The sequence below is a fragment of the Cherax quadricarinatus genome, chromosome 43, assembly GCF_038502225.1.
Source record: "Cherax quadricarinatus isolate ZL_2023a chromosome 43, ASM3850222v1, whole genome shotgun sequence".
NCBI classification, from domain to species: domain Eukaryota; kingdom Metazoa; phylum Arthropoda; class Malacostraca; order Decapoda; family Parastacidae; genus Cherax; species Cherax quadricarinatus.
The window spans coordinates 9951402-9977001 of record NC_091334.1 but is presented as its reverse complement, the minus strand read 5'-3'; the positions used below and the strand labels follow the sequence as shown (position 1 = coordinate 9977001).

Genomic DNA, 25600 nt, shown 5'->3' with positions numbered 1-25600 from the left:
GCCAGCAGTAACAGCCTAGTTGATCAGGCCCTGATCCATCGGGAGGCCTGGTCATGGACCGGGCCGCGGGGGCGTTGATCCCCGGAATAACCTCCAGGTAACCAGGTAACCTCCATACATAGCTTTAAGAAGAAGCACGACAAAGCTCATGGAGAAGGGAGAGTAGACCTACTAGCGACCCGCGAAAAGAAGGGGTCAGGAGCTGTGAATCGACCCCTGAAACCACAAATAGGTGATTACACACACACACACACACACACACGGACAAAATGGTAACTAACACAGACACACCCCCATAGATAACCTCGCCCACACTCACGTATCTAATCTAACAAACTCCCACCACACAAGTCACAAACAACACCGTCTTCCAACTCCTGAAGGTACTGAGCCCAAAAGTTCGCACACCCGCGGGAAGTTCTCAGGAAATCGTCCCACAGATGGTGGCCGAGAGAGACATTCCTGCAGAAACCGCTCTTAACACAGAGAGTCGTAGAGGTTGCAAGGCGATGGTTATCTCATCTGAGCCATGATTTGTGTCCCTTATTTTTTTCGATTGAGATTTTGATATGTGATGTGTGTCGTACCACTGTTCAAAGTGCACTCTCTCTCTCTCTCTCTTGTTTTTATGTGCCTTGGTAGCAGCTGTGACGGTATTGTTAAGGATGATAATAATAATAATAATAATAATAATAATAATAATAATAATAATAATAATAATAATAATAATAATAATAATAATAATAATAATAATAAATAATAATATGGCTACGCCATGCGACAACTTACAAGTCATCTTCCACAAGAGACTCGGTATACAGAAAATACTCAACACCAGATAAACTCTCCAGATAAACACCGTTAAAAACATCGAGCTCAGCACTAAATTCACTTTAGAGGAGAAGGAGGATGAGAAGGAGGAAGAGAAGGGACAGCCATCCACCTCTCCTGGATGATCTTCAGACAGGTGATGACAGACTGACAATTTAAAGTTGACAGGAAGGAACCAATAAAGTCGACCTCATTCACGTTTATCCCCACAGACGGGTCATCGCAAGATTGAGACCCGTGCCAGGACTACGGTCTTGGCGAACATTATACATACATACGTTTATCCCCACCACGATACCAGACCCCAGCGAGGTGCCACCATTGGTGTCTCTCTTAAGCTCTAGAGTCACTCCTGCTCACACTTTTTTGAGGAGGAGTGTGAATATATCAGATTCGTTTTCGAAAAGCTGCAGATTCCACCATACTTCGTCTGTGAGTGTACAAGATGCACCCTACACACGTCAGTGTTAGTAAGAGCAAAACACATTTCAGAAATCTTACATCAGTTTCATAGTTCATTCTGTCAGCAATGTGGCCAGCAACATTTCTCCAGCACTCATGCACAACCATGTTAGAGTACCAACCAGCTCCATAGCGAAATCGAAACCAGCACACACTACAGAAGCCTGTGTTGGTGTGTTTCAGATCCCTTGTGGGGGGATGCGATAAGGTGTATATAGGAGAAACAGACAGGATGGTTGATTAACATGTTAAGGGACATAGAAACTTTTGCAGCCGTGTTGATATGAACAACACACGTGTCCAGCATCGTAGCACACCTGGTCACATCATGAGGTGAGAATCTGTAGAACTACTGATCACTGAATGATTCACTGGGATGTCGGTGTCTGGAAACCTTAATAATGTCGTAAACAATCACACAAAACTCAGGGAGCTTCAGCATCTCTAGTAATCTAGCCAAATTAACTTTGCTTAACCAAAACATTACCATCAGGTGACATTAGACTGGAGGCGCACTGCAGTGGGCCTTCAGGTCCATGTCTCTACAGATACCTCAACCCACCACTCACCTTTTTTCCTTCATCAATTCTTTGGTTAACCTCATCCTTCATAAACCCATCCGCTGACATGGCAACTCCCAAATATCTGAAAACATTCACTTCTTCCATACTCCCTCTATCCAATGTGATATCCAATTTTCCTTTCTCTAAATCCTTTGATACCCTCATCACCTTACTCTTATCTATATTCACTTTCAACTTTCTACCTTTATACACCTTCACAAATTAGTCCACTAACCTTTGCAACTTTTCTTTAGAATCTCCAAAAAGCACAGTATCATCAGCAAAAAGTAACTGTGTCAACTCCCATTTTGTATTTGATTCCATAATTTAATCCTACCCCTCTCCCCAGCACCCTAGTATTTACTTCCTTTGCAACCCCATTTATAAATATATTAAACAACCATGGTGACATTACACATCACTGTCTAGACCTACTTTTACTGGGAAGTAGTCTCCCTCTCTTCTACACACCCTAACCTGAGCCTCACTATCCTCATAAAAACTCTTTACAACATTTAGTAACTTACCACCTATTCCATATACTTGCAACATCTGCCACATTGCTCCTCTATCCACTCTATCATATGCCTTTTCTAAATCCATAAATGCAATAAAAACTTCCCTACCTTTATCTAAATACTGTTCACATATATGCTTCAATGTAAACACTTGATCTACACATCCCCTACCCACTCTAAAACCTCCTTGCTCATCCGCAATCCTACATTCTGTCTTACCTCTAATTCTTTCAATTATAACCCTACCGTACACTTTTCCTGGTATACACAGTAAATTTATTCTTCTATAATTTTTACAATCTCTTTTGTCCCCCTTCCCTTTATATAAAGGGACTATACATGCTCTCCGCCAATCCCTAGGTACCTTCCCCTCTTTCATACATTTATTAAACAAAAATATATGTATATATGTGTATATGTGCACAAATAACCCACACACAGGAGAAAAACAGTTATAATGACATCATCATAAGCTTCTCTCTTCTAAGTGCGAGTTATTAGTGTGTTGTTCCAGTCACAGTATTGTGCATTGTTGTTCTTTGTTCATATGTGTCTTAGTTCCATAACTGTGAAAGGTTTAAAACAGTTTAATGTACTGGAATTCGATTAATCAAATTCGAATACACAGACTCCCTAAAACTAAGAGGTAAATAAACTCAAATGAAGTTTTCTAAACAGTAGCAGAGACGGTTGAAGGAAAAAAGAGAGAGGGAGACGCAAGAAATGTTTGACGCTGAGGGAGAGGTCCTCCAGTAGATCATTGGTTGACTGATTATTGCAGTAATAATACTTACTGGACGCTGAGAATTTATAACACTGAGCTTGACTCTCTGATTAATACTAATTCTATGTCATTACTGAAGACTCTTGACTCTCTTAATGACTAACAAAAATGCTCACTGGAGGAGCCCGATATAGATGCTCAAAAATCCGGGAAATGGAATTAATGTACGATTGTGCTGGATTCCATCACACATGGAATTGCTTCTTTGTTTCGTAATAAGTCGATAAGTTAACCAAAATAAGATACCTGAACGAAAATGAAGAATATAACTTTGGTGTGTCTGTCTAGTATCAGGAATATTATTGGGAGAGAAGTAAATTATGAAACTGAATGTTAATATGAATGCAGTTAGAAGCCTGAGTAGATCTACAACCCACTATGATAACATGAACGTAGATAAGTATGTTTATGGAGCAATGTGCAATGTGAACACTGACAGGTGTTGTAATAGCCAAATTTAGGCTTGTTTACAAGTACTCCTGACAGTCTGGCAGACACTCAGATGATCAAACCAAATACAAACTATGTGGTGAGCCTCATGGTCACTATCTTGAACACTATGTGATTAATCGTCCACTGACTGAGGAATACAGAAATATTAACTACCTATGTGACATGTCAAGATATCTTATTAATAAAATAAATTATCAGATATGTTAAGCAAATTTCTTAAATTTGCTCGTAACTGTAGATATAAATTCAGATATACTCCTGTTAACTCCTTGTGGGGCCTAGTTCCTAGGCCTTTTGTGTATCCATATAATCTTGCGCTACCCTCCACAGGATAGATGTGAGGTGCACAATAAACTAGCCACTTCGACCGTAAATTCCATCACTGAAAATTTATTAACAGGGCAAAGAACTAACTAGACTTTGAGAGTGGCTTATGAGAACTCCGAAAGTAGCGTTACTTACACCGTCGACGATGTTAATCCTTAACGCGTCTGAAGAGGAATTTGTTACTGAGGAATCTACGACCTGAGTAAATACACCAGTCACAGTTATGTTAATATCTTAATATGCAGCCCATACCCACGATGTGGGTGGTAGTCAAAAGATTACAGAGGTACATAATGGGTCCTGGGACTGTACCTCAACATTACAGAGGTACATAATGGGTCCTGGGACTGTACCTCAACATTACAGAGGTACATAATGGGTCCAGGGACTGGACCGCAAAGTTCTGATAGCTGAACAAGTTACAGTCGTAATGAACTATTTATATGTGACTTCGAAATGAGAGAACGATTTATTCTGACATCGTTCTAGGACGGTGCTGGTGAGGGGAGCGACTGCTTGAAGAAGGATAGTTGAAGCTAGGCCGCTTTTGCGCCAACTTCCAAATACCTGCGTCAGGAGACACTTGTTCTGTGTGCTGACGAACAACACCTGCGTCAGGAGACACTTGTTCTGTGTGTTGACGAACAACACATGTGTCAGAAGATACTTGTTCTGTGTGCTGACGAACAACACCTGCGTCAGGAGACACTTGTTCTGTGTGCTGACGAACAACACCTGCGTCAGGAGACACTTGTTCTGTGTGCTGACGAACAACACCTGCGTCAGGAGACACTTGTTCTGTGTGCTGACGAACAACACCTGCGTCAGGAGACACTTGTTCTGTGTGCTGACGAACAACACCTGCGTCAGGAGACACTTGTTCTGTGTGTTGACGAACAACACATGTGTCAGGAGACACTTGTTCTGTGTGTTGACGAACAACACCTGCGTCAGGAGACACTTGTTCTGTGTGCTGACGAACAACACCTGCGTCAGGAGACACTTGTTCTGTGTGTTGACGAACAACACATGTGTCAGAAGATACTTGTTCTGTGTGCTGACGAACAACACCTGCGTCAGGAGACACTTGTTCTGTGTGTTGACGAACAACACCTGCGTCAGGAGACACTTGTTCTGTGTGCTGACGAACAACACCTGCGTCAGGAGACACTTGTTCTGTGTGTTGACGAACAACACCTGCGTCAGGAGACACTTGTTCTGTGTGTTGACGAACAACACATGTGTCAGAAGATACTTGTTCTGTGTGCTGACGAACAACACCTGCGTCAGGAGACACTTGTTCTGTGTGTTGACGAACAACACCTGCGTCAGGAGACACTTGTTCTGTGTGCTGACGAACAACACCTGCGTCAGGAGACACTTGTTCTGTGTGTTGACGAACAACACATGTGTCAGAAGATACTTGTTCTGTGTGCTGACGAACAACACCTGCGTCAGGAGACACTTGTTCTGTGTGCTGACGAACAACACCTGCGTCAGGAGACACTTGTTCTGTGTGTTGACGAACAACACATGTGTCAGAAGATACTTGTTCTGTGTGCTGACAAACAACACCTGCGTCAGGAGACACTTGTTCTGTGTGCTGACGAACAACACATGTGTCAGAAGATACTTGTTCTGTGTGCTGACGAACAGCACATGTGTCAGAAGATACTTGTTCTGTGTGCTGACGAACAACACCTGCGTCAGGAGACACTTGTTCTGTGTGCTGACGAACAACACCTGCGTCAGGAGACACTTGTTCTGTGTGCTGACGAACAACACCTGCGTCAGGAGACACTTGTTCTGTGTGCTGACAAACAACACCTGCGTCAGGAGACACTTGTTCTGTGTGCTGACGAACAACACCTGCGTCAGGAGACACTTGTTCTGTGTGCTGACGAACAACACATGTGTCAGGAGACACTTGTTCTGTGTGCTGACGAAGAACACATCCTCCCTCCCCCTACCCACTGCCACCTCCAGTACCACAACCGTCCCACTACTGCTACCACCACCACCACCACTACAACCACTACCACCACTACTACTACTACCACCACCACCACCACTACCACCACCACTACCACCACCACCACAATCATCGTTACCAGGTCCTGGGAAAGTGACAGATGACAGTGTTACCAACCTCAAACTCTCGTTGTATATCACAGGCAGTTCTCAAGTACTTGAGTACTTAAGTACTCTAGTACTCAACATGTACTCCAGTATGCAACATGTACGCAACACGTAATCCAGTACTCAACATGTACTCCAGTACAGGAATTGTCTCTTTCCAGGTTGCCTTATAGAGTCATGCTGATGAAGAGCTCTTGACCCAAGGAACTGGAGCTGCACCCTCCTTCCACGGATCAAAGCCCATAATCAAGGAGCTGTATGACCCTTACAGATTTAGCGCCTCCGCATGAATATCTAATAAAATAATAATAATAATAATAATAATAATAATAATAATAATAATATAATAATAATAATAATAATAATAATAATAATAATAATAATCATAATAATAATAATAATAATAATAATTAATAATAATATAAATAATAAAATAACAATAATGATAATAATAATAATAATAATAATAATAATAATAATAATAATAATAATAATATAATAATAATAATAATAATAATAATAATAATAATAATAATAATAATAATAATAATGATTAATAATAATATCAATAATAAAATAACATTAATGATAATAATAATAATAATAATAATAATAATAATAATAATAATAATAATAATAATAATATTAAAAAATCGACACCATGCCTAACCCTTCTAGGGTAGGGTAGGTGCCTGAGCCCGAGCCTTTAGCTCATAAGACTGTCATTCCCATTATCCCCCTTGTGGCGGGGATGGCAGACCAGAGAGGCCTAGCTTGTGGCTAGGCCTGGGGACAGTTGGTCCCAAAGATGAGGAGGTACTTGTGCCTCCTCCCATGGGAGACTTAGGTCTCAGACACTCCCTAAAGAGGGAGCCAAGGCCGGGCCACCACTTGGAAAAGGCCCGGGCCGGGAGAATACCGGCGAATCTTTAATAATAAATAATAATAATAATAATAATAATAATAATAATAATAATAATAATAATAATAATAATAATAATAATAATAATAAACAATAATAATAATAATAACAATAATTTTTGTGTGAATACTGAACACTGCAACAGTGTTCACATAAGAATATTACAGCAGTGTTCTGTGTTCACATAACACTTCAACAGTGTTCTGTGTTCACATAACACTTCAACAGTGTTCTGTGTTCACATAACACTTCAACAGTGTTCTGTGTTCACATAACACTTCAACAGTGTTCTGTGTTCACATAACACTTCAACAGTGTTCTGTGTTCACATAACACTTCAACAGTGTTCTGTGTTCACATAACACTTCAACAGTGTTCTGTGTTCACATAACACTTCAACAGTGTTCTGTGTTCACATAACACTTCAACAGTGTTCTGTGTTCACATAACACTTCAACAGAGTTCTGTGTTCACATAACACTTCAACAGTGTTCTGTGTTCACATAACACTTCAACAGAGTTCTGTGTTCACATAACACTTCAACAGTGTTCTGTGTTCACATAACACTTCAACAGTGTTCTGTGTTCACATAACACTTCAACAGTGTTCTGTGTTCACATAACACTGCAGCAGTGTTCTGTGTTCACATAACAGTTGAACATAAGAATTATACTTATACCATACTTTGTAATGCATTACAAAGCATCATAATTAATAGAATCACTAATGGGATAGAACAATAAAGGTGATAGAATTGATCGATCTATGTTCATGTGATCTACAGATTCTGAGGAAGTATATTTACGAAGAAGAAAATGTATAACAGACAAGGCAGACTTGGTGCACACAAGTCTTTTTCTGTTAAATCTCAGAATTCGGAAAGTGAACACAAAAATTTTTTTTTTTTTGAAAATCAATAAGTTGATATGGTAAGCACATAGTTGAAATACTCTCTATCCTAAATTATCTATCGATAGAGATTATTTACATTTAACCCCATCTCTGCTAGGGTGAGATTTACATATGCAGAGTGATCATCATCTCTAGAGGGATCGAATTCTATTGCAATGGCTAACACATGCCGTGGTTGAGGAGGACGTGAAGTGGTATTTATAAATGATACTTGGGGGTTTCTCAGTACTTGTCCTGTACGTAGGGAATAGCAACAATCAGGTTGTTTGTTTGTCTGGTTGTTAGAGGTAGAGAGTACAGAGTCAGGAGGATTGTCAGAGTCTGTCACATTAGTCTGGGTTGGAACATCATTATCATCACGTACTAACTTCATATGATCTAAATGTGATTCTTTATACTGACCAGTACTAATTTCTCTAACTTTATACTTATTGCCACTGACATGTTCAACCACTTGATAAGGACCAACAAACTTTTGATCGAGCTTAGGCACTGCAGATGTTTTATTTAAGTTAGTCAGTATAACTCTTGAACCTACATTAACCTTGGTCGGCTTTACTCGAGTATTAGTGACTCCAGTAAACTCTGCTCTTGATTTATAAAGTATTTCTTGGATTCTTATGAAAGCACCTTGACCTAAGCTGGTACGTGTTGCTGTGAAATCATCAGGATTGTAACGGTGTTCTGTGTTCACATAAGAACACTGCAACGGTATTGTGTTCACATAAGAACACTGCAGTGGTGTTCTGTGTTCACACTGCAGTAACTATCACACTCTTGTATTAACACTTCATCACATTCATCGTCATTCCCCACTACTTTAAGTATATTATGTTCCAACAATAAATAATTACATCAGTAAGACCTAAGTAAATATCATTATTATGACGGCTCATATATTATTGTTTATATATATAGGTAGTAGGATGGTAGACAGCAACCACCCAGGGAGGTACTACCGTCCTGCCAAGTGAGTGTAAAACGGAAACCTGTAATTGTTTTACATGATGGTAGGATTGCTGGTGTCTTGTCTGTCTCATAAACATGCAAGATTTCAGGTACGTCTTGCTACTTCTACTTACACTTAGGTCCCACTACACATATATGTACAAGCATATATATACACACACACACACACACACCTCTGGGTTTTCTGCTATTTTCTTTTTAGTTCTTATTCTTGCTTATTTCCTCTTACCTCCATGGGGAAGTGGAACAGAATTCTTCCTCCGTAAGCCATGCGTGTTGTACGAGGCGACTTAAAATGCCGGGAGCAAGGGGCTAGTAACCCCTTCTCCTGTATAAATTACTAAACTTAAAAAAGAGAAACTTTTGTTTTTCTTTTTGGGCCACCCTGCCTCGGTGGGATACGGCCGGTTTGTTGAAAGAAAGAAGAAATATATATATATATATATATATATATATATATATATATATATATATATATATATATATATATATATATATATATATATATAAAACACTTGTCCTGGTCCACTTTCCAAGCAATAAGACGCCCATAATCTTCTCCCCATAGAGTACAGAAACTCCTGGGTCAACTTTGATAAGCCTGAGTTACGTAACATGAAATGAGGAATGTATGTCACGGCGCAGGCGCAGCTGGTGCCGCTTCTTCAACCACAATGGGTATATATGGGGGGAATGGGGAAGCCAGGAGCAACAGTGGTCGTCAACACATTCACTGTAACACTTGAAGAAGATTAAGCACGATGAAGCTCTTGTTATTCTCGGCAGTGGCACTCTTGCTGGCACTCACAGGTGAGGCACTGGAATCCCACCTCGTCTCAGGCACTCACTGCCTCGTTTAATCTCTTATTGTCTGCTCAATTGCTCGTTATCGTTTACACCAGAGTCAGTACCAACGATGATCTCACTCTCGTGACTGATCAGTTTTAAGAGTCGCTAAAACTCTTTCAACGTAAGGATTGATAAGGGTTCGATCCTCCGTCCACTAATTTCCACTCCTATGAGTTTAGTATTTGTAGCTGTGTCAACTTAAGTCTGCATGCTGTGCACTTTATATATATATATATATATACATATATATATATATATATATATATATATATATATATATATATATATATATATATATATATATATGTCGTGCCGAATAGCTAAAATTTGTTAATTAGCAAAAACTCGTTCAAATTTAGTCTTTCCTAAAATTTTCTCTTATGCGTTTAAAGATATATATTTTTCATTTATGTCAATTTAAAAATTAATAATTTTGTACCAAAAATACCTTAGAAAACTTACCTAACCTTATTGTAACAAGCGCAATTTAATTTAACCTAATCCAACTAAATATATTTTAGATAAGTTTATTATAATTTAATAATAAACAAACAGTGAAATATACTTTTTTCGTAAGGTTCATAATGATATTTGCGAAATTATTTCATACACAAATTTTCGCTTGTCTTAATCGGCAAGAAGAACGTTGTCATTTAAGCCAAAATCACAGGTTTTACCTTTTACAAGCGTAAGTAGGTATTAGCAAAAAAGCGCTGATCAATGGGTCATTTGTGTGTACCAACAGTGTCAGCTGCGAGTGATGGGGTGATGGTGTGTTACTACGGCTCCTGGGCCGTCTACAGACAGGAGAAGGGCAAGTTCGACGTGGAAAACATCGACCCGGCCATCTGTACCCATCTCATCTTCGGCTTCGCTGGACTCGGCTCAAACAACAAGATCAGGGTGAGATATTCTGCCTCGGTGAGGTGACGAGAGGCATATGTTTCAGTCGTCAGGGAAACAACTGACCCTCATACGAGTGGTGAAGTTTAGCCAAGGTAGAGAGATCTTTCCCTGATGGATATTACATTCTCACTCTGTAAATTTTCAGTTATATCTATATTGTCATTTTCTCACTCATCAGTTTATGCTATTTTTCAGTCTCGTATATTGCTCTTTGTTACGATCAGACGTTACGACCTGCGACCTGGTCGTAATGGGTTGCAAAGTGGAGGAAACAAACTCAGGAATAGTATATGACATATATTTCCTTCACCAGATATAATTTGCCAAATATATATAAGTATGTACACTGTGTACAGAGGTTGAATAGATTATTATTATTATTATAATCAAGGGGGAAGCGCTAAACCCGGAGGATGATACAGCGCCTAGGGGGGGATGTGGAAGGCATTCAGGCTTAATTCGGGGTACTGGAGCACAGACCCAATTCCCTAAATCAAGAGCCTCTCACCAACATCAAGGAACCTTCCTTGAGGGGAGAGGTTGAATAGAAAGTGTACCACAAGGTAACAAAATATAGGAAAAGTAGAAGCCAGAGAGAGAGAGAGCACCGTATCAACCAACAACTCAGAAAAGTCTGTCAGTTTGCTTCAGCTTTGGCGGGCTTGCCTGTGATTGGCCAATGAACCAAGGTACTGGTTTAACGACGGGTGCCCAACTGATCGTTAAACCCTTAACACCCGGTTTGGTGGTTGGGAGGCAGCCTATATGGGAGTGAGACATACGCTGAGTAAAATGTAGCATACTCTTAGCAAGACACACTCGTTCTTAATCATTTACTCTTAATATGTTTTTGTATAGCATCTGTATGGCTAGCAAAACTTATTTTTGTTCCTTAAGAAAGTGAATTCGACAAAAATGTTCTTCACTGATTTGATAAACTGGTGTGTTAAGAACCAGTATTATTGTGTAGGTGCTGGACCCGTACAACGAACTGTGTGAGAACTACGGCAAGTGCGCCTACGACAGGTTCACTGCCCTGAAGGAGAAGAACGCTGAGCTGGTCACCATCCTGGCCGTGGGAGGCTGGAACGAGGGATCCACTAAGTATTCAAACGTAAGTCTCACCTTCCTCTCAAACTCTACCCAGGTTTTTAATAAATTCAGTATCTTTGAACCAAACTGGATCAAACAGCGCTAAAAATTAAACGAATGAAGAAGTATCACCACACCTGAGATCAAAGAAAATACTTTCTCCATCATCCATGACAGTGTTATGTAATCCTTCTCACCACCGTCCATGACCTGTACCCGGGGGACAGTGTTATGTAATCCTTCTCACCACCGTCCATGACCTGTACCCGGGGGACAGTGTTACGTAATCCTTCTCACCACCGTCCATGACCTGTACCCGGGGGACAGTGTTACGTAATCCTTCTCACCACCGTCCATGACCTGTACCCGGGGGACAGTGTTATGTAATCCTTCTCACCACCGTCCATGACCTGTTCCCGGGGGACAGTGTTATGTAATCCTTCTCACCACCGTCCATGACCTGTACCCGGGGGACAGTGTTATGTAATCCTTCTCACCACCGTCCATGACCTGTACCCGGGGGACAGTGTTACGTAATCCTTCTCACCACCGTCCATGACCTGTACCCGGGGGACAGTGTTATGTAATCCTTCTCACCACCGTCCATGACCTGTTCCCGGGGGACAGTGTTATGTAATCCTTCTCACCACCGTCCATGACCTGTACCCGGGGGACAGTGTTACGTAATCCTTCTCACCACCGTCCATGACCTGTACCCGGGGGACAGTGTTACGTAATCCTTCTCACCACCGTCCATGACCTGTACCCGGGGGACAGTGTTATGTAATCCTTCTCACCACCGTCCATGACCTGTACCCGGGGGACAGTGTTACGTAATCCTTCTCACCACCGTCCATGACCTGTACCCGGGGGACAGTGTTACGTAATCCTTCTCACCACCGTCCATGACCTGTACCCGGGGGACAGTGTTACGTAATCCTTCTCACCACCGTCCATGACCTGTACCCGGGGGACAGTGTTACGTAATCCTTCTCACCACCGTCCATGACCTGTACCCGGGGGACAGTGTTATGTAATCCTTCTCACCACCGTCCATGACCTGTACCCGGGGGACAGTGTTACGTAATCCTTCTCACCACCGTCCATGACCTGTACCCGGGGGACAGTGTTACGTAATCCTTCTCACCACCGTCCATGACCTGTACCCGGGGGACAGTGTTACGTAATCCTTCTCACCACCGTCCATGACCTGTACCCGGGGGACAGTGTTACGTAATCCTTCTCACCACCGTCCATGACCTGTACCCGGGGGACAGTGTTACGTAATCCTTCTCACCACCGTCCATGACCTGTACCCGGGGGACAGTGTTATGTAATCCTTCTCACCACCGTCCATGACCTGTACCCGGGGGACAGTGTTACGTAATCCTTCTCACCACCGTCCATGACCTGTACCCGGGGGACAGTGTTACGTAATCCTTCTCACCACCGTCCATGACCTGTACCCGGGGGACAGTGTTACGTAATCCTTCTCACCACCGTCCATGACCTGTACCCGGGGGACAGTGTTACGTAATCCTTCTCACCACCGTCCATGACCTGTACCCGGGGGACAGTGTTATGTAATCCTTCTCACCACCGTCCATGACCTGTACCCGGGGGACAGTGTTACGTAATCCTTCTCACCACCGTCCATGACCTGTACCCGGGGGACAGTGTTACGTAATCCTTCTCACCACCGTCCATGACCTGTACCCGGGGGACAGTGTTACGTAATCCTTCTCACCACCGTCCATGACCTGTACCCGGGGGACAGTGTTACGTAATCCTTCTCACCACCGTCCATGACCTGTACCCGGGGGACAGTGTTATGTAATCCTTCTCACCACCGTCCATGACCTGTACCCGGGGGACAGTGTTACGTAATCCTTCTCACCACCGTCCATGACCTGTACCCGGGGGACAGTGTTACGTAATCCTTCTCACCACCGTCCATGACCTGTACCCGGGGGACAGTGTTACGTAATCCTTCTCACCACCGTCCATGACCTGTACCCGGGGGACAGTGTTACGTAATCCTTCTCACCACCGTCCATGACCTGTACCCGGGGGACAGTGTTACGTAATCCTTCTCACCACCGTCCATGACCTGTACCCGGGGGACAGTGTTATGTAATCCTTCTCACCACCGTCCATGACCTGTACCCGGGGGACAGTGTTACGTAATCCTTCTCACCACCGTCCATGACCTGTACCCGGGGGACAGTGTTACGTAATCCTTCTCACCACCGTCCATGACCTGTACCCGGGGGACAGTGTTATGTAATCCTTCTCACCACCGTCCATGACCTGTACCCGGGGGACAGTGTTACGTAATCCTTCTCACCACCGTCCATGACCTGTACCCGGGGGACAGTGTTACGTAATCCTTCTCACCACCGTCCATGACCTGTACCCGGGGGACAGTGTTATGTAATCCTTCTCACCACCGTCCATGACCTGTACCCGGGGGACAGTGTTATGTAATCCTTCTCACCACCGTCCATGACCTGTTCCCGGGGGACAGTGTTATGTAATCCTTCTCACCACCGTCCATGACCTGTACCCGGGGGACAGTGTTACGTAATCCTTCTCACCACCGTCCATGACCTGTACCCGGGGGACAGTGTTACGTAATCCTTCTCACCACCGTCCATGACCTGTACCCGGGGGACAGTGTTACGTAATCCTTCTCACCACCGTCCATGACCTGTACCCGGGGGACAGTGTTACGTAATCCTTCTCACCACCGTCCATGACCTGTACCCGGGGGACAGTGTTACGTAATCCTTCTCACCACCGTCCATGACCTGTACCCGGGGGACAGTGTTATGTAATCCTTCTCACCACCGTCCATGACCTGTACCCGGGGGACAGTGTTACGTAATCCTTCTCACCACCGTCCATGACCTGTACCCGGGGGACAGTGTTATGTAATCCTTCTCACCACCGTCCATGACCTGTTCCCGGGGGACAGTGTTATGTAATCCTTCTCACCACCGTCCATGACCTGTACCCGGGGGACAGTGTTACGTAATCCTTCTCACCACCGTCCATGACCTGTACCCGGGGGACAGTGTTACGTAATCCTTCTCACCACCGTCCATGACCTGTACCCGGGGGACAGTGTTATGTAATCCTTCTCACCACCGTCCATGACCTGTACCCGGGGGACAGTGTTACGTAATCCTTCTCATCATCACATGAAAATAACTCATTCGGAGGAAGAGGGACATATAGTAATTGAAAGGTTTTGTGCTTATAAAACAAATGAAATTTGAGAAGTGCCAGTTCAGTAATGTAAACTGAACCGAAAATGTTTCTAAATCACCTGAGTCCAGGAAATATTTGTTTACTTGTCAGGAAATGTTCGATGTATTTGTTATATCTGTTTATAGATGGCATCGAGCGCTGGCTCCAGGCAGACCTTCGTTGACTCCTCCGTTGAGATGCTGAAGGCTCACAACTTCGATGGTCTGGACATGGACTGGGAGTACCCGACCCAGCGTGGAGGAAAACCGGAAGACAAGGTGAGTCTCTGGCTCTTACTCTAAAACTTACAGTATATTGTTGTAAAATGAGTAATTAACTATTCAAGGGAATGCGCTAAACCCTTCACGATCACACAGAGTCTGAAATAGAATACAAGGAGAAAAATACATACTCTCCAGACAGATATTTCCACTATGAGAATCTCTCAGCTATTTTGCATGACTGATTATTTAGCTGCAGTCACGCAAATTACCCAAAACTCACCACGTGGAGGTGATTGCTCATGAAGACCTTAAAAATGTAGATGGCCACCGTGATAAGCTCTTCTTGTGATACTGACTGCTCTTCAGAGCAAATTGATATAGTGTACGGAAACTGCAAGAACTTGTTGACACACGAGGCAGTTATACTTTAGGCTTTGTCATCATGTACAAAAATCACAGCGTCTCACCGCTGTTGAGGTTCCTCGTAATGACTAAATACAAGTCACAAATTTGGTGTCCCGTCCACAGGAGAATTTCATCAGCCTTCTGTCAGACCTGAAGACGGCACTCCACGCCGAAGGAATGATCCTGACGGCTGCTGTGTCAGCAGGAAAGCTGACCATCGACCCAGCCTACAATATCCCCGCCATGGCTGAGAACTTGGACATTGTCAACCTGATGGCGTACGACCTGCACGGTGCCTGGGAGACCTACACCCACCACCAGTCTGGTCTCTATCCTTACCCTGACGACACCGGAGATAACGTTTACCTCAACCAGGTGAGATAACTCAGTGTATTACGTAACTTCCGTCTATTTGCACATATATTTCTCATTAACAATTTCCGTTCATCCATTATGAACAATTACGCAATATATAAACTTATTTTTACCTAAATTTACGTAAGAATTAAGGCAGTGTATATCCTGTAAGAAGATAATTCATATAAAATAACAGACATTTATGATGGTCTAAAAATACAGTACATATACAATTAGTCGTATGATTAATACTTATTGACAAGAAATACGGTTAATAGGAACGTCTCGTAACGATGACTGTACAGCAATAAATATTTACATCGACTGTTGTATAAGACATGATGGTGTTCGTACAGGACTTCGCTGTGAGGTACTGGATAGACGGAGGAATGCCAAGCACCAAGATCGCTCTGGGAGTGCCTCTGTACGGCCGCTGCTACAAGCTGGACTACAGCACTGACGAGACTGGTTACTACGCCCCTGCCAGCCAGCCAGGACCAGCTGGACCTTACACCAGAAGTCCAGGCTTCCTGGGCTACAACGAGGTAATAAAGAATTCTACACCTCGTAGAGAACAAGTGTCACCTGTGTAGTGAGACTAAGAGAATACAATCAATTTTCTTTCAACAGAAATGCAACACTATCAGGAGTTCATTGTTCATTGTCACCTTTCAACTTCATTTTTACAGATCTGTGAGTTCCAGAAGGATGAGGGTGACTGGGTAGTGGAGATAGCACCAGGTATGAACGAACCTTACACCTACAGCTACAACCACGAGAGGATCTGGTGCTCTTACGATGACCACGACTCTTGTGTCGTCAAGGTAAGTTAGAGCTCTTTCAACCCTTTTACTTCCCCTCACCGTAACTCGAATTTTCAATAACTTCTCAGAATACTGACTTTAATTTCGTCATTCAGGAGTAAATCGTCCGAACGTGTTGATTATATCTGTCACCCGTGCAGGCCAACTACGCTAAGAGCATGAACCTGGCTGGTATGATGGTGTGGAGCATTGAAACTGATGACTTCCTGGGTTACTGTGACGCCAGACCCTTCGATCTTATCAAGACCCTGAGGGAGACCTTCACCGGGGAAGTTATCCCCACACCACCCACACCACCCACCACTACTGCTGTAAGTTATCCCCACACCACCCACACAACCCACACCACCTACCACTACTGCTGTAAGTTATCCCCACACCACCCACACCACCCACCAACACTGCTACTACTACTATTATTATTAATATTAATATTAATATTAATATTATTATTAATAATAAAATAACCTTACAAATTCATATTAAATTCAGCGGCTGTAGAAACATTACAGGATATTCTGCCATCTTCTCTGCCAAACATTTATAACAGTCTCAAGTCAGCTACTACTTAAATTAATAATGATGATAAGGATTTTTAAGTATTAACAGATTTATGGGGGGGGGGGAAATTCGTTGATAACATTTCCTGCATGTGTGCAGGATCCTGACGCGACCACCACCCCGTCCACCACCACTCGAGGTCCTCCTCCACCTGACGGTGTGTGTTCCAAGCCAGGTCTCAACCCTGACCCTGAGAACTGTCACCACTACTACCTCTGTGCCCCGGTGAGTCACCTAACTCTTTGTACTACTACTACTACTACTACTACTACTACTACTACTACTACTACTACTACTACTACTACTACTACTACTACTACTACTACTACTACTACTACTACTACTACTCAGTAGGTTTGTGAATGTGGAAATTAAACAGTTTTGATGTAAAAAAGTAGTGTAATTATAAAGGAAGTAGTGTAAATGAACAAGTTTTAACTCGACATAAAATACTATTGTATCATACAATACCTAGTAATGTATAATGCAGTGTAACTAGAAGTGCAGTAAATCATTATTACGAAAGAAAACATTTCTCATTTTTATTGTTATTTAAAAACCTTCATGGTGGCTTCGTCTTTACTGATTTCAGTTCACTTTAGATACGAAGTTAATTTTTTTTTAAAACGTCACTGAGATGGTGTATTCGTTAATTCACACTCGCTTATAAGAGTAACAAAAACAAAACTTTGTTTATGGCCCCAGAACACTGAGAACGGTTACGACGCGACTGAGGAAGTGTGTCCTGAGGGCACCCTCTTCAACCCCAACGCTAATATCTGCGACTGGGAAGCTTCCGTCTGCGCTATCAGCGGAACCTGCACCAACGACTGTCCCTGAGTGTTGTCCTGCGCTGTCAGCGGAGCCTGCACCAACGACTGTCCCTGAGTGTTGCCCTGCGTTGTCAGCGGAGCCTGCACCAACGACTGTCCCTGAGTGTCGTCCTGCGCCTCGCCAGGCACTGTCAGAGCCTCTGCAGTGTCGTCAGTCATCTCTCCCAAGATCCTTCTCAAAATTCACCTGAAGATTTTTTTTTTTTATTTTGACTCGTATAAACAATTTTGAAAGTTTATGGGAAATTCCATACCTAGTTTCATTATGCTTTGCTTTTCACCGTGTTAGACTGTATTTATTTCCAGCTCCTGGGTCTTTAGGGATGTTGATTTACAACTCCTGGGTCTCTTTTCGTGTTGATCTACAACTCCTGGGCCTCATAGGTGTTGAGGTTCAACTCCTGGGCTTTTGGGGTGTGGATCTACAATTCCTGGGTCTTTGGGGATGTTAATCTACAGTCCGTGGGCCTCTGTGGTGTTGAGTTACAGTTCCTGGGCCTTGTGATGTACACAGTCCTTCTCAGGAGCTCAAGCTGCATCTCTCTAGTCTTGATTACGCTTTATTTAGGGTGTATTTGTTAAAATTTCTTTACTGTATTTGGTTGATAAAGACAACACTGTAGCCTGTATTACGACTCTGTAATAAAACTGTATAGTTGTAAATAATAAAATAAAAATATACTTTATTTCTTTTAATATCAATAATAGAGACAATAAAACATCTTAATGACAATTAAAAGGAAGTAGAGGATGATTCCAGCTCCTTGGATCAAGAGCCCCTCACCACTTAGACTGTGTAGGCGCAAATTGGTCAATATTATTGTGAAACTGGGTGGTAATAATTTTTTTCCAGAGGGCTGTAACTTGAGAATGCCTCACCTGATCGGCTTCAAACGTAACTGTGGAAAAAGGAAACTGATACCCATGTGACAGCTCTAGAATGTATTTTCTGCTCGGCTTTAAACTTGTAGTGTCACTGTATTGCCCTTACAGAAAGTTGTACATGTATGGTACATGTATGGTGCATGTATGGTACATGTATGGTACATGTATGGTACATGAATGGTACATGAATAGTATACAATACCAACAATGTTAAGAATTAGTCACATGTGTAACATCTGGGTATCTTTATTGTAGACGTTTCGCCCTAGAGTGTATAACTTCCCATTATATCCTTGAATTTGTATTGATAAAGTCACTGGAGGGCGAAACGTCTACAGTAAAGATACCCAGATATTGGACGTGTGTGTAATTCTTCATCCTTACAGAGAGGCTCATATTGTTGATGTGTTGTGTGAGTCATGACTCCTTGGCTCTGTGATGATGTTGATGTTGATGTGTTGTGTGAGTCATGACACATTGGCTCTGTGATGATGTTGATGTTGATGTGTTGTGTGAGTCATGACTCCTTGGCTCTGTGATGATGTTGATGTTGATGTGTTGTGTGAGTCATGACACCTTGGCTCTGTGATGCTGTTGATGTTGATGTGTTGTGTGAGTCATGACACCTTGGCTCTGTGATGCTGTTGATGTTGATGTGTTGTGTGAGTCATGACTCCTTGGCTCTGTGATGCTGTTGATGTTGATGTGTTGTGTGAGTCATGACACCTTGGCTCTGTGATGATGTTGATGTTGATGTGTTGTGTGAGTCATGACTCCTTGGCTCTGTGATGATGTTGATGTTGATGTGTTGTGTGAGTCATGACTCCTTGGCTCTGTGATGATGTTGATGTTGATGTGTTGTGTGAGTCATGACACCTTGGCTCTGTGATGCTGTTGATGTTGATGTGTTGTGTGAGTCATGACACCTTGGCTCTGTGATGATGTTGATGTTGATGTGTTGTGTGAGTCATGACACCTTGGCTCTGTGATGATGTTGATGTTGATGTGTTGTGTGAGTCATGACACCTTGGCTCTGTGATGCTGTTGATGTTGATGTGTTGTGTGAGTCATGACACCTTGGCTCTGTGATGCTGTTGATGTTGATGTGTTGTGTGAGTCATGACACCTTGGCTCTGTGATGATGTTGATGTTGATGTGTTGTGTGAGTCATGACTCCTTGGCTCTGTGATGCTGTTGATGTTGATGTGTTGTGTGAGTCATGACACCTTGGCTCTGTGATGATGTTGATGTTGATGTGTTGTGTGAGTCATGACTCCTTGGCTCTGTGATGATGTTGATGTTGATGTGTTGTGTGAGTCATGACACCTTGGCTCTGTGATGCTGTTGATGTTGATGTGTTGTGTGAGTCATGACACCTTGGCTCTGTGATGCTGTTGATGTTGATGTGTTGTGTGAGTCATGACACCTTGGCTCTGTGATGCTGTTGATGTTGATGTGTTGTGTGAGTCATGACTCCTTGGCTCTGTGATGCTGTTGATGTTGATGTGTTGTGTGAGTCATGACACCTTGGCTCTGTGATGCTGTTGATGTTGATGTGTTGTGTGAGTCATGACACCTTGGCTCTGTGATGCTGTTGATGTTGATGTGTTGTGTGAGTCATGACACCTTGGCTCTGTGATGCTGTTGATGTTGATGTGTTGTGTGAGTCATGACACCTTGGCTCTGTGATGATGTTGATGTTGATGTGTTGTGTGAGTCATGACTCCTTGGCTCTGTGATGCTGTTGATGTTGATGTGTTGTGTGAGTCATGACTCCTTGGCTCTGTGATGCTGTTGATGTTGATGTGTTGTGTGAGTCATGACTCCTTGGCTCTGTGATGATGTTGATGTTGATGTGTTGTGTGAGTCATGACTCCTTGGCTCTGTGATGATGTTGATGTTGATGTGTTGTGTGAGTCATGACTCCTTGGCTCTGTGATGCTGTTGATGTTGATGTGTTGTGTGAGTCATGACTCCTTGGCTCTGTGATGCTGTTGATGTTGATGTGTTGTGTGAGTCATGACTCCTTGGCTCTGTGATGCTGTTGATGTTGATGTGTTGTGTGAGTCATGACTCCTTGGCTCTGTGATGCTGTTGATGTTGATGTGTTGTGTGAGTCATGACACCTTGGCTCTGTGATGCTGTTGATGTGTTGTGTGATCTGAACCGTAAAATATTGTGTGGATGGTGACGGACGTTTAGTGTGTGTTTGGTGACTAATGTTTGGTGTGTGTGTGTTTGGTGACTGATTTTTAGAGTGTGGGTGGTGGCTGGTGTTTAGAATGTGTTTGGTGACTGTGTTATTTAAAGTGGAGTGTGTTTGAAGACTGTGAGGTAGAGTGTTGTAGACTTGAGATGTAGAATGTGTTGTAGACTGAGATGTGGAGTGTGTTGTAGACTGTGATGTAGGATGTGTTGTAGACTTGAGATGTAGAATGTGTTGCAGATGTCGTAGGGGTTCTTAAAAGGAGATAACGAGGGTTGAAGGTAGACACACTTGTTGGATGGTAACGATATATATTGTTAGACTGTGATAATGAGAGATGGAGCCCAGCCTGCCATGTCACTGCCTAGCTGGATGTTATACGCCGACTGAGACCGAGGTAGCTCGCCTCACACTCAAGCTGTATCCCGTGACGTCATACAGTCACAGGCCTAAGGGATCTTCTATATAAACACATGGATGATACTATAATGCTCAGTTAATCTATACAACACATGTAAGGGGATTCAGCAACTATGCTGACAGCTCGGTCATGTTACGTATGTCGTCTCGACATACACTACTATCCTATAGGCTGAACAGGCAGGTGGTTCTGAGCTGATTCTATACAATAACAAATTCATATATAACTTAGAACTAATGGATGGTATCATAATGGATGTTAACAAAATGAGTTTTACGTAATGGGTGTTAACGTAATCACTTTTAACGTAATGCATTACAAACTATAAGAACAATTCATTGTACAATATGGGATGGAATTGATCGATCGATCTGTATTCATGCACTCTACAGATTCTGAGGAAGAATAAATATATACATATATATACAAGGTGAAATTAATAGCAAAGGCATCTGGTGCACTCAGATCATTACTGTCAAATTCTCAGAACACAGAGGGAACGTGAGTACAAAAAAAAAAAAATTCTGAAAAACTAATCAGTTAATAACAAACAGTTGACAATTTACTTCATCTCGGACATCTAGTTATACAGACTATGTACATTTAAACCCAATTCTGCGAGGGTGAGGTTTACATATGCAGAATGGTTATCATCTCTGGGAGGATCTAATTCCTCTGCAATGGCTAACACATGCCTTGACTGAGGGAGATCTGAATGAGTATCTACAAAAGATACTTGTGGATTTCTCATTACTTGTCGAGTACGGAAGGAGTAATGACATTCAGGTTGAATATCTGACTGAGTATTTGAGGTAGAGGGTACAGAGTCAAGAGGATTTTCAGCATCTGTCACATTAGTCTGGGTAGCAATATCATCAACATCGCATACTAATTTCATATGATCTAAATGCGATTCTTTGTACTTACCAGTACTAATTTCTCTAACCTTATACTTATTACCAGAGATATGTTCTACAACTCGATAAGGTCCGACAAACTTTTGATCGAGCTTAGGCATTTCGGATGTTTTGTTGAAATTTATCAACATTACTCTCGAACCTACTTTAACTTTTGATGGTTTAGCACGGCTATTAGTTACTCTAGTAAATTCTGCTGTTGATTTCTGAAGTGTTTCACGGATTCTTCTAAAAATATTCTGAGCCATGCTTGTACGAGTTGCTACGAAATCATCAGGGTTGTAATTAGGTTTCGGAGTGGAATATAACAACTCATAGGGTAAACGCTTGTCCACACCATACAATGCATAATGTGGAGTATCACCTATAGAAGCATTGTAAGCAGAATTTATGGCACATTGGACATCTGGTATAACTTCATCCCAAGTTTCACTACTGGGATTGATAGTGGCTCTCAAAACATCAAGTACTTTCTTATTGGTTCGTTCAGCTAACCCATTGCTGGCAGGATGATGAGGAACAATGGTGGATTTAGAGATCTTGTACAAAGTACACAAATTTTCAAGAATCTCATTACAGAATTCACCTCCATTATCTGTTACTAAGGACTTAGGGGTGGTATGCCTGCAGATAATGTGTTCTTTAAATGCTTTAGCTACTGTCTCAGCAGTCTTATCTGCAATAGGAACTAACTCACAATATCTGGTGAAATGGTCTACCATAACACACAGATGTTTGTTGCCTTGGAGGGAACATTTAAAATTGGTTAACAAGTCAAGGGCAACTCTTTCCCACGGTTCGCTAGTGGTTGGGTACACTTGGATTGGATTAGGACCATTGACATTTCCTTTATGTTGCATACAAACACTACATTTCTTAACATACTCTGAAATGTCAGTTGCCATACATGGCCAAAAGTATTTAATTCTGGCTTGTTTCACAGAACGATCCATACCAGGGTGTGCAACACCTGGTGCATCATGAACTAGCTGTAAAGCTACGTTCACTAGTGACTGTGGAATTACTAATTGGTATACTCTTCTACTTGGAGTACCCAACTCGGCTGTTCGATACAGTAATTCTTGGCTCATTACAAAGTCACTAATGGGTGCTGGTGGCTTCACAGTAAGAATAAGATCTTCCTGGAGCAGGAATCGAATCACACCAGACCACATGGGATCTGTTCTTTGGGCATTTTTGACATCCTCGACAGTAAATGGAGAATCTGCAGTAACTACACTAACATGTCACGATAAAGCATCTGAGACTACATTTGGCTTGCCAGGTAAATGTTCAAAAGTGGGATTGAACTCTTGGATAGTCAAGGTCCATCTGGTTAACTTCCAGTAGCTTGTTTGTTCTGGAATAAAGGTATCAGTGGTGCATGGTCTGTCAAGACATGAACAGGGTACTGGTAAATAATGTCTCAGAAGTGCTTTAAAGACCATACTATTGCTAAAGCTTCTTGCTCCGTTACTGTATAATTACGTTCAGCCTTTGTAAGGACTCGGCTAGCAAATGCAACTGCGTTGTATTTGCCATCAGTCTTCTGGGCTAGTACGGCACCTATGCCAATTGAACTAGCATCAGTTGTCAGATAGAAGGGCTTAGAAAAATCTGGAAATTTCAAAATTGGAGCAGATGTTAGCTTTTCTTTTAGAGTTTGGAATGCTCTTTCTTGACGGAAGGTCCAAACGAAAGGAGCATCTTTCTTAAGCAATTCAGTTAGCGGAGCTGCTATGGAAGAAAAATTTGCAATGAAAGATCTGTAGAAACCTGCTAGACCCACAAAGGATCTTACAGCATCAGCAGTTTTGAGAGTTGGAAAATTTAGTACTGCCGTTACTTTGCTTTGATCAGTCGTAACCCCTCTAGGAGTGACTACGTGACCCAGAAACTTAATTTCTGATCTGAAAAATTGACATTTGGACAGTTTGATCTTTAAATTGGCTTCTTCAAGCTTGCCAAGTACTATATCAAGTCTTTTCAGGTGTGTATCCACGTCTTCGGACATGACAATTACGTCGTCTAAGTACACCATAGGTGCTTTACCTATTAGACCGCTGAAGATATTGGTCATGAGTCTAGAGAACGTGATAGGAGAAGATCGTAATCCAAAAGCCATTCAAAGGAAGTGATAATGACCTGTGGGAGTAGAGGATGCGGTTAACTCTTGGCTGTCCTCGTGAAGAGGGACTTGCCAAAACCCTTGTAATAAGTCCAGGGTCGAGAAGACTTTGTTATCTCCGATATTGCGTAAAAGATCATCTAGTACAGGAAGTGGGAAGTGATCTGGAATGGTTTTCACATTTAACTTCCTAAAGTCAATCACCGGGCACCAAGTGCCGTCCTTCTTAGGCACTAGGATCAAGGGCGCATTCCAGGGTGAATTGCTATGTGCAATAACTCCATCATCGAGCATCTGATTGATCAATTCTTCTGCGACAGCAACTTGGGAATGAGGCATTCTGTACGCAGGTATATAGATAGGTCTAGTACCAGGTTCAAGTGGAATACGATGGGACAATAAGTTTGTTATACCCATCTTCTCACCTGGTAAGGCAACGGCTTTACTAGGTTTGTTCAACAGAGTCAACAAACACTTGACTTTGTCTGGGAAGTCAGTGGGAACTAAGTCTTTCTCCTCAACTGGTGGAATGAATTGATCCAGTGGAGTGGATGAGGTCTCCCCTGTTGAAATAGCACCGACCCACTGGTCAGGTGGCACATCATCCTGTACTTGAACAGGGTAAGGATAGTGAACTAGGTCAACGAGATTGGTATTTGCTCTGAGACGAACACTGACCCAAAGTGTTAGCAAGGAATAAATGGATCTTACTGTCTCTTACAACGTGTAAGGAAGGTTCAACAAATAAACCCTTGACCTTGCAGGAATCACTGTCAACTAGGACGTTATCACCATCTGGAACATTAGGAACAAAAACAGATACTCTAGTGAGAGTACTAGCCGCAACAGAGACGTCTTT

The 25600-nt window shown here is 42.4% G+C and overlaps 1 protein-coding gene across 1 annotated transcript in view; it reads left to right on the top strand.

The window, feature by feature from the left end:
• Positions 1 to 9607: 9607 nt before the first annotated feature.
• The window catches only part of LOC128694118 (probable chitinase 10), a 48333-nt gene continuing 32340 nt past the window's right edge, over positions 9608 to 25600 (top strand). The window contains exons 1-10 of the mRNA XM_070093470.1: positions 9608 to 9691; positions 10476 to 10633; positions 11607 to 11750; positions 15127 to 15258; positions 15733 to 15984; positions 16323 to 16511; positions 16656 to 16790; positions 16931 to 17101; positions 17451 to 17576; positions 18057 to 18188. Of these exons, the coding sequence (XP_069949571.1) occupies positions 9643 to 9691; positions 10476 to 10633; positions 11607 to 11750; positions 15127 to 15258; positions 15733 to 15984; positions 16323 to 16511; positions 16656 to 16790; positions 16931 to 17101; positions 17451 to 17576; positions 18057 to 18188 (1488 nt within the window). The 5' untranslated portion in view covers positions 9608 to 9642. The remainder of the gene's footprint in view (positions 9692 to 10475; positions 10634 to 11606; positions 11751 to 15126; positions 15259 to 15732; positions 15985 to 16322; positions 16512 to 16655; positions 16791 to 16930; positions 17102 to 17450; positions 17577 to 18056; positions 18189 to 25600) is intronic.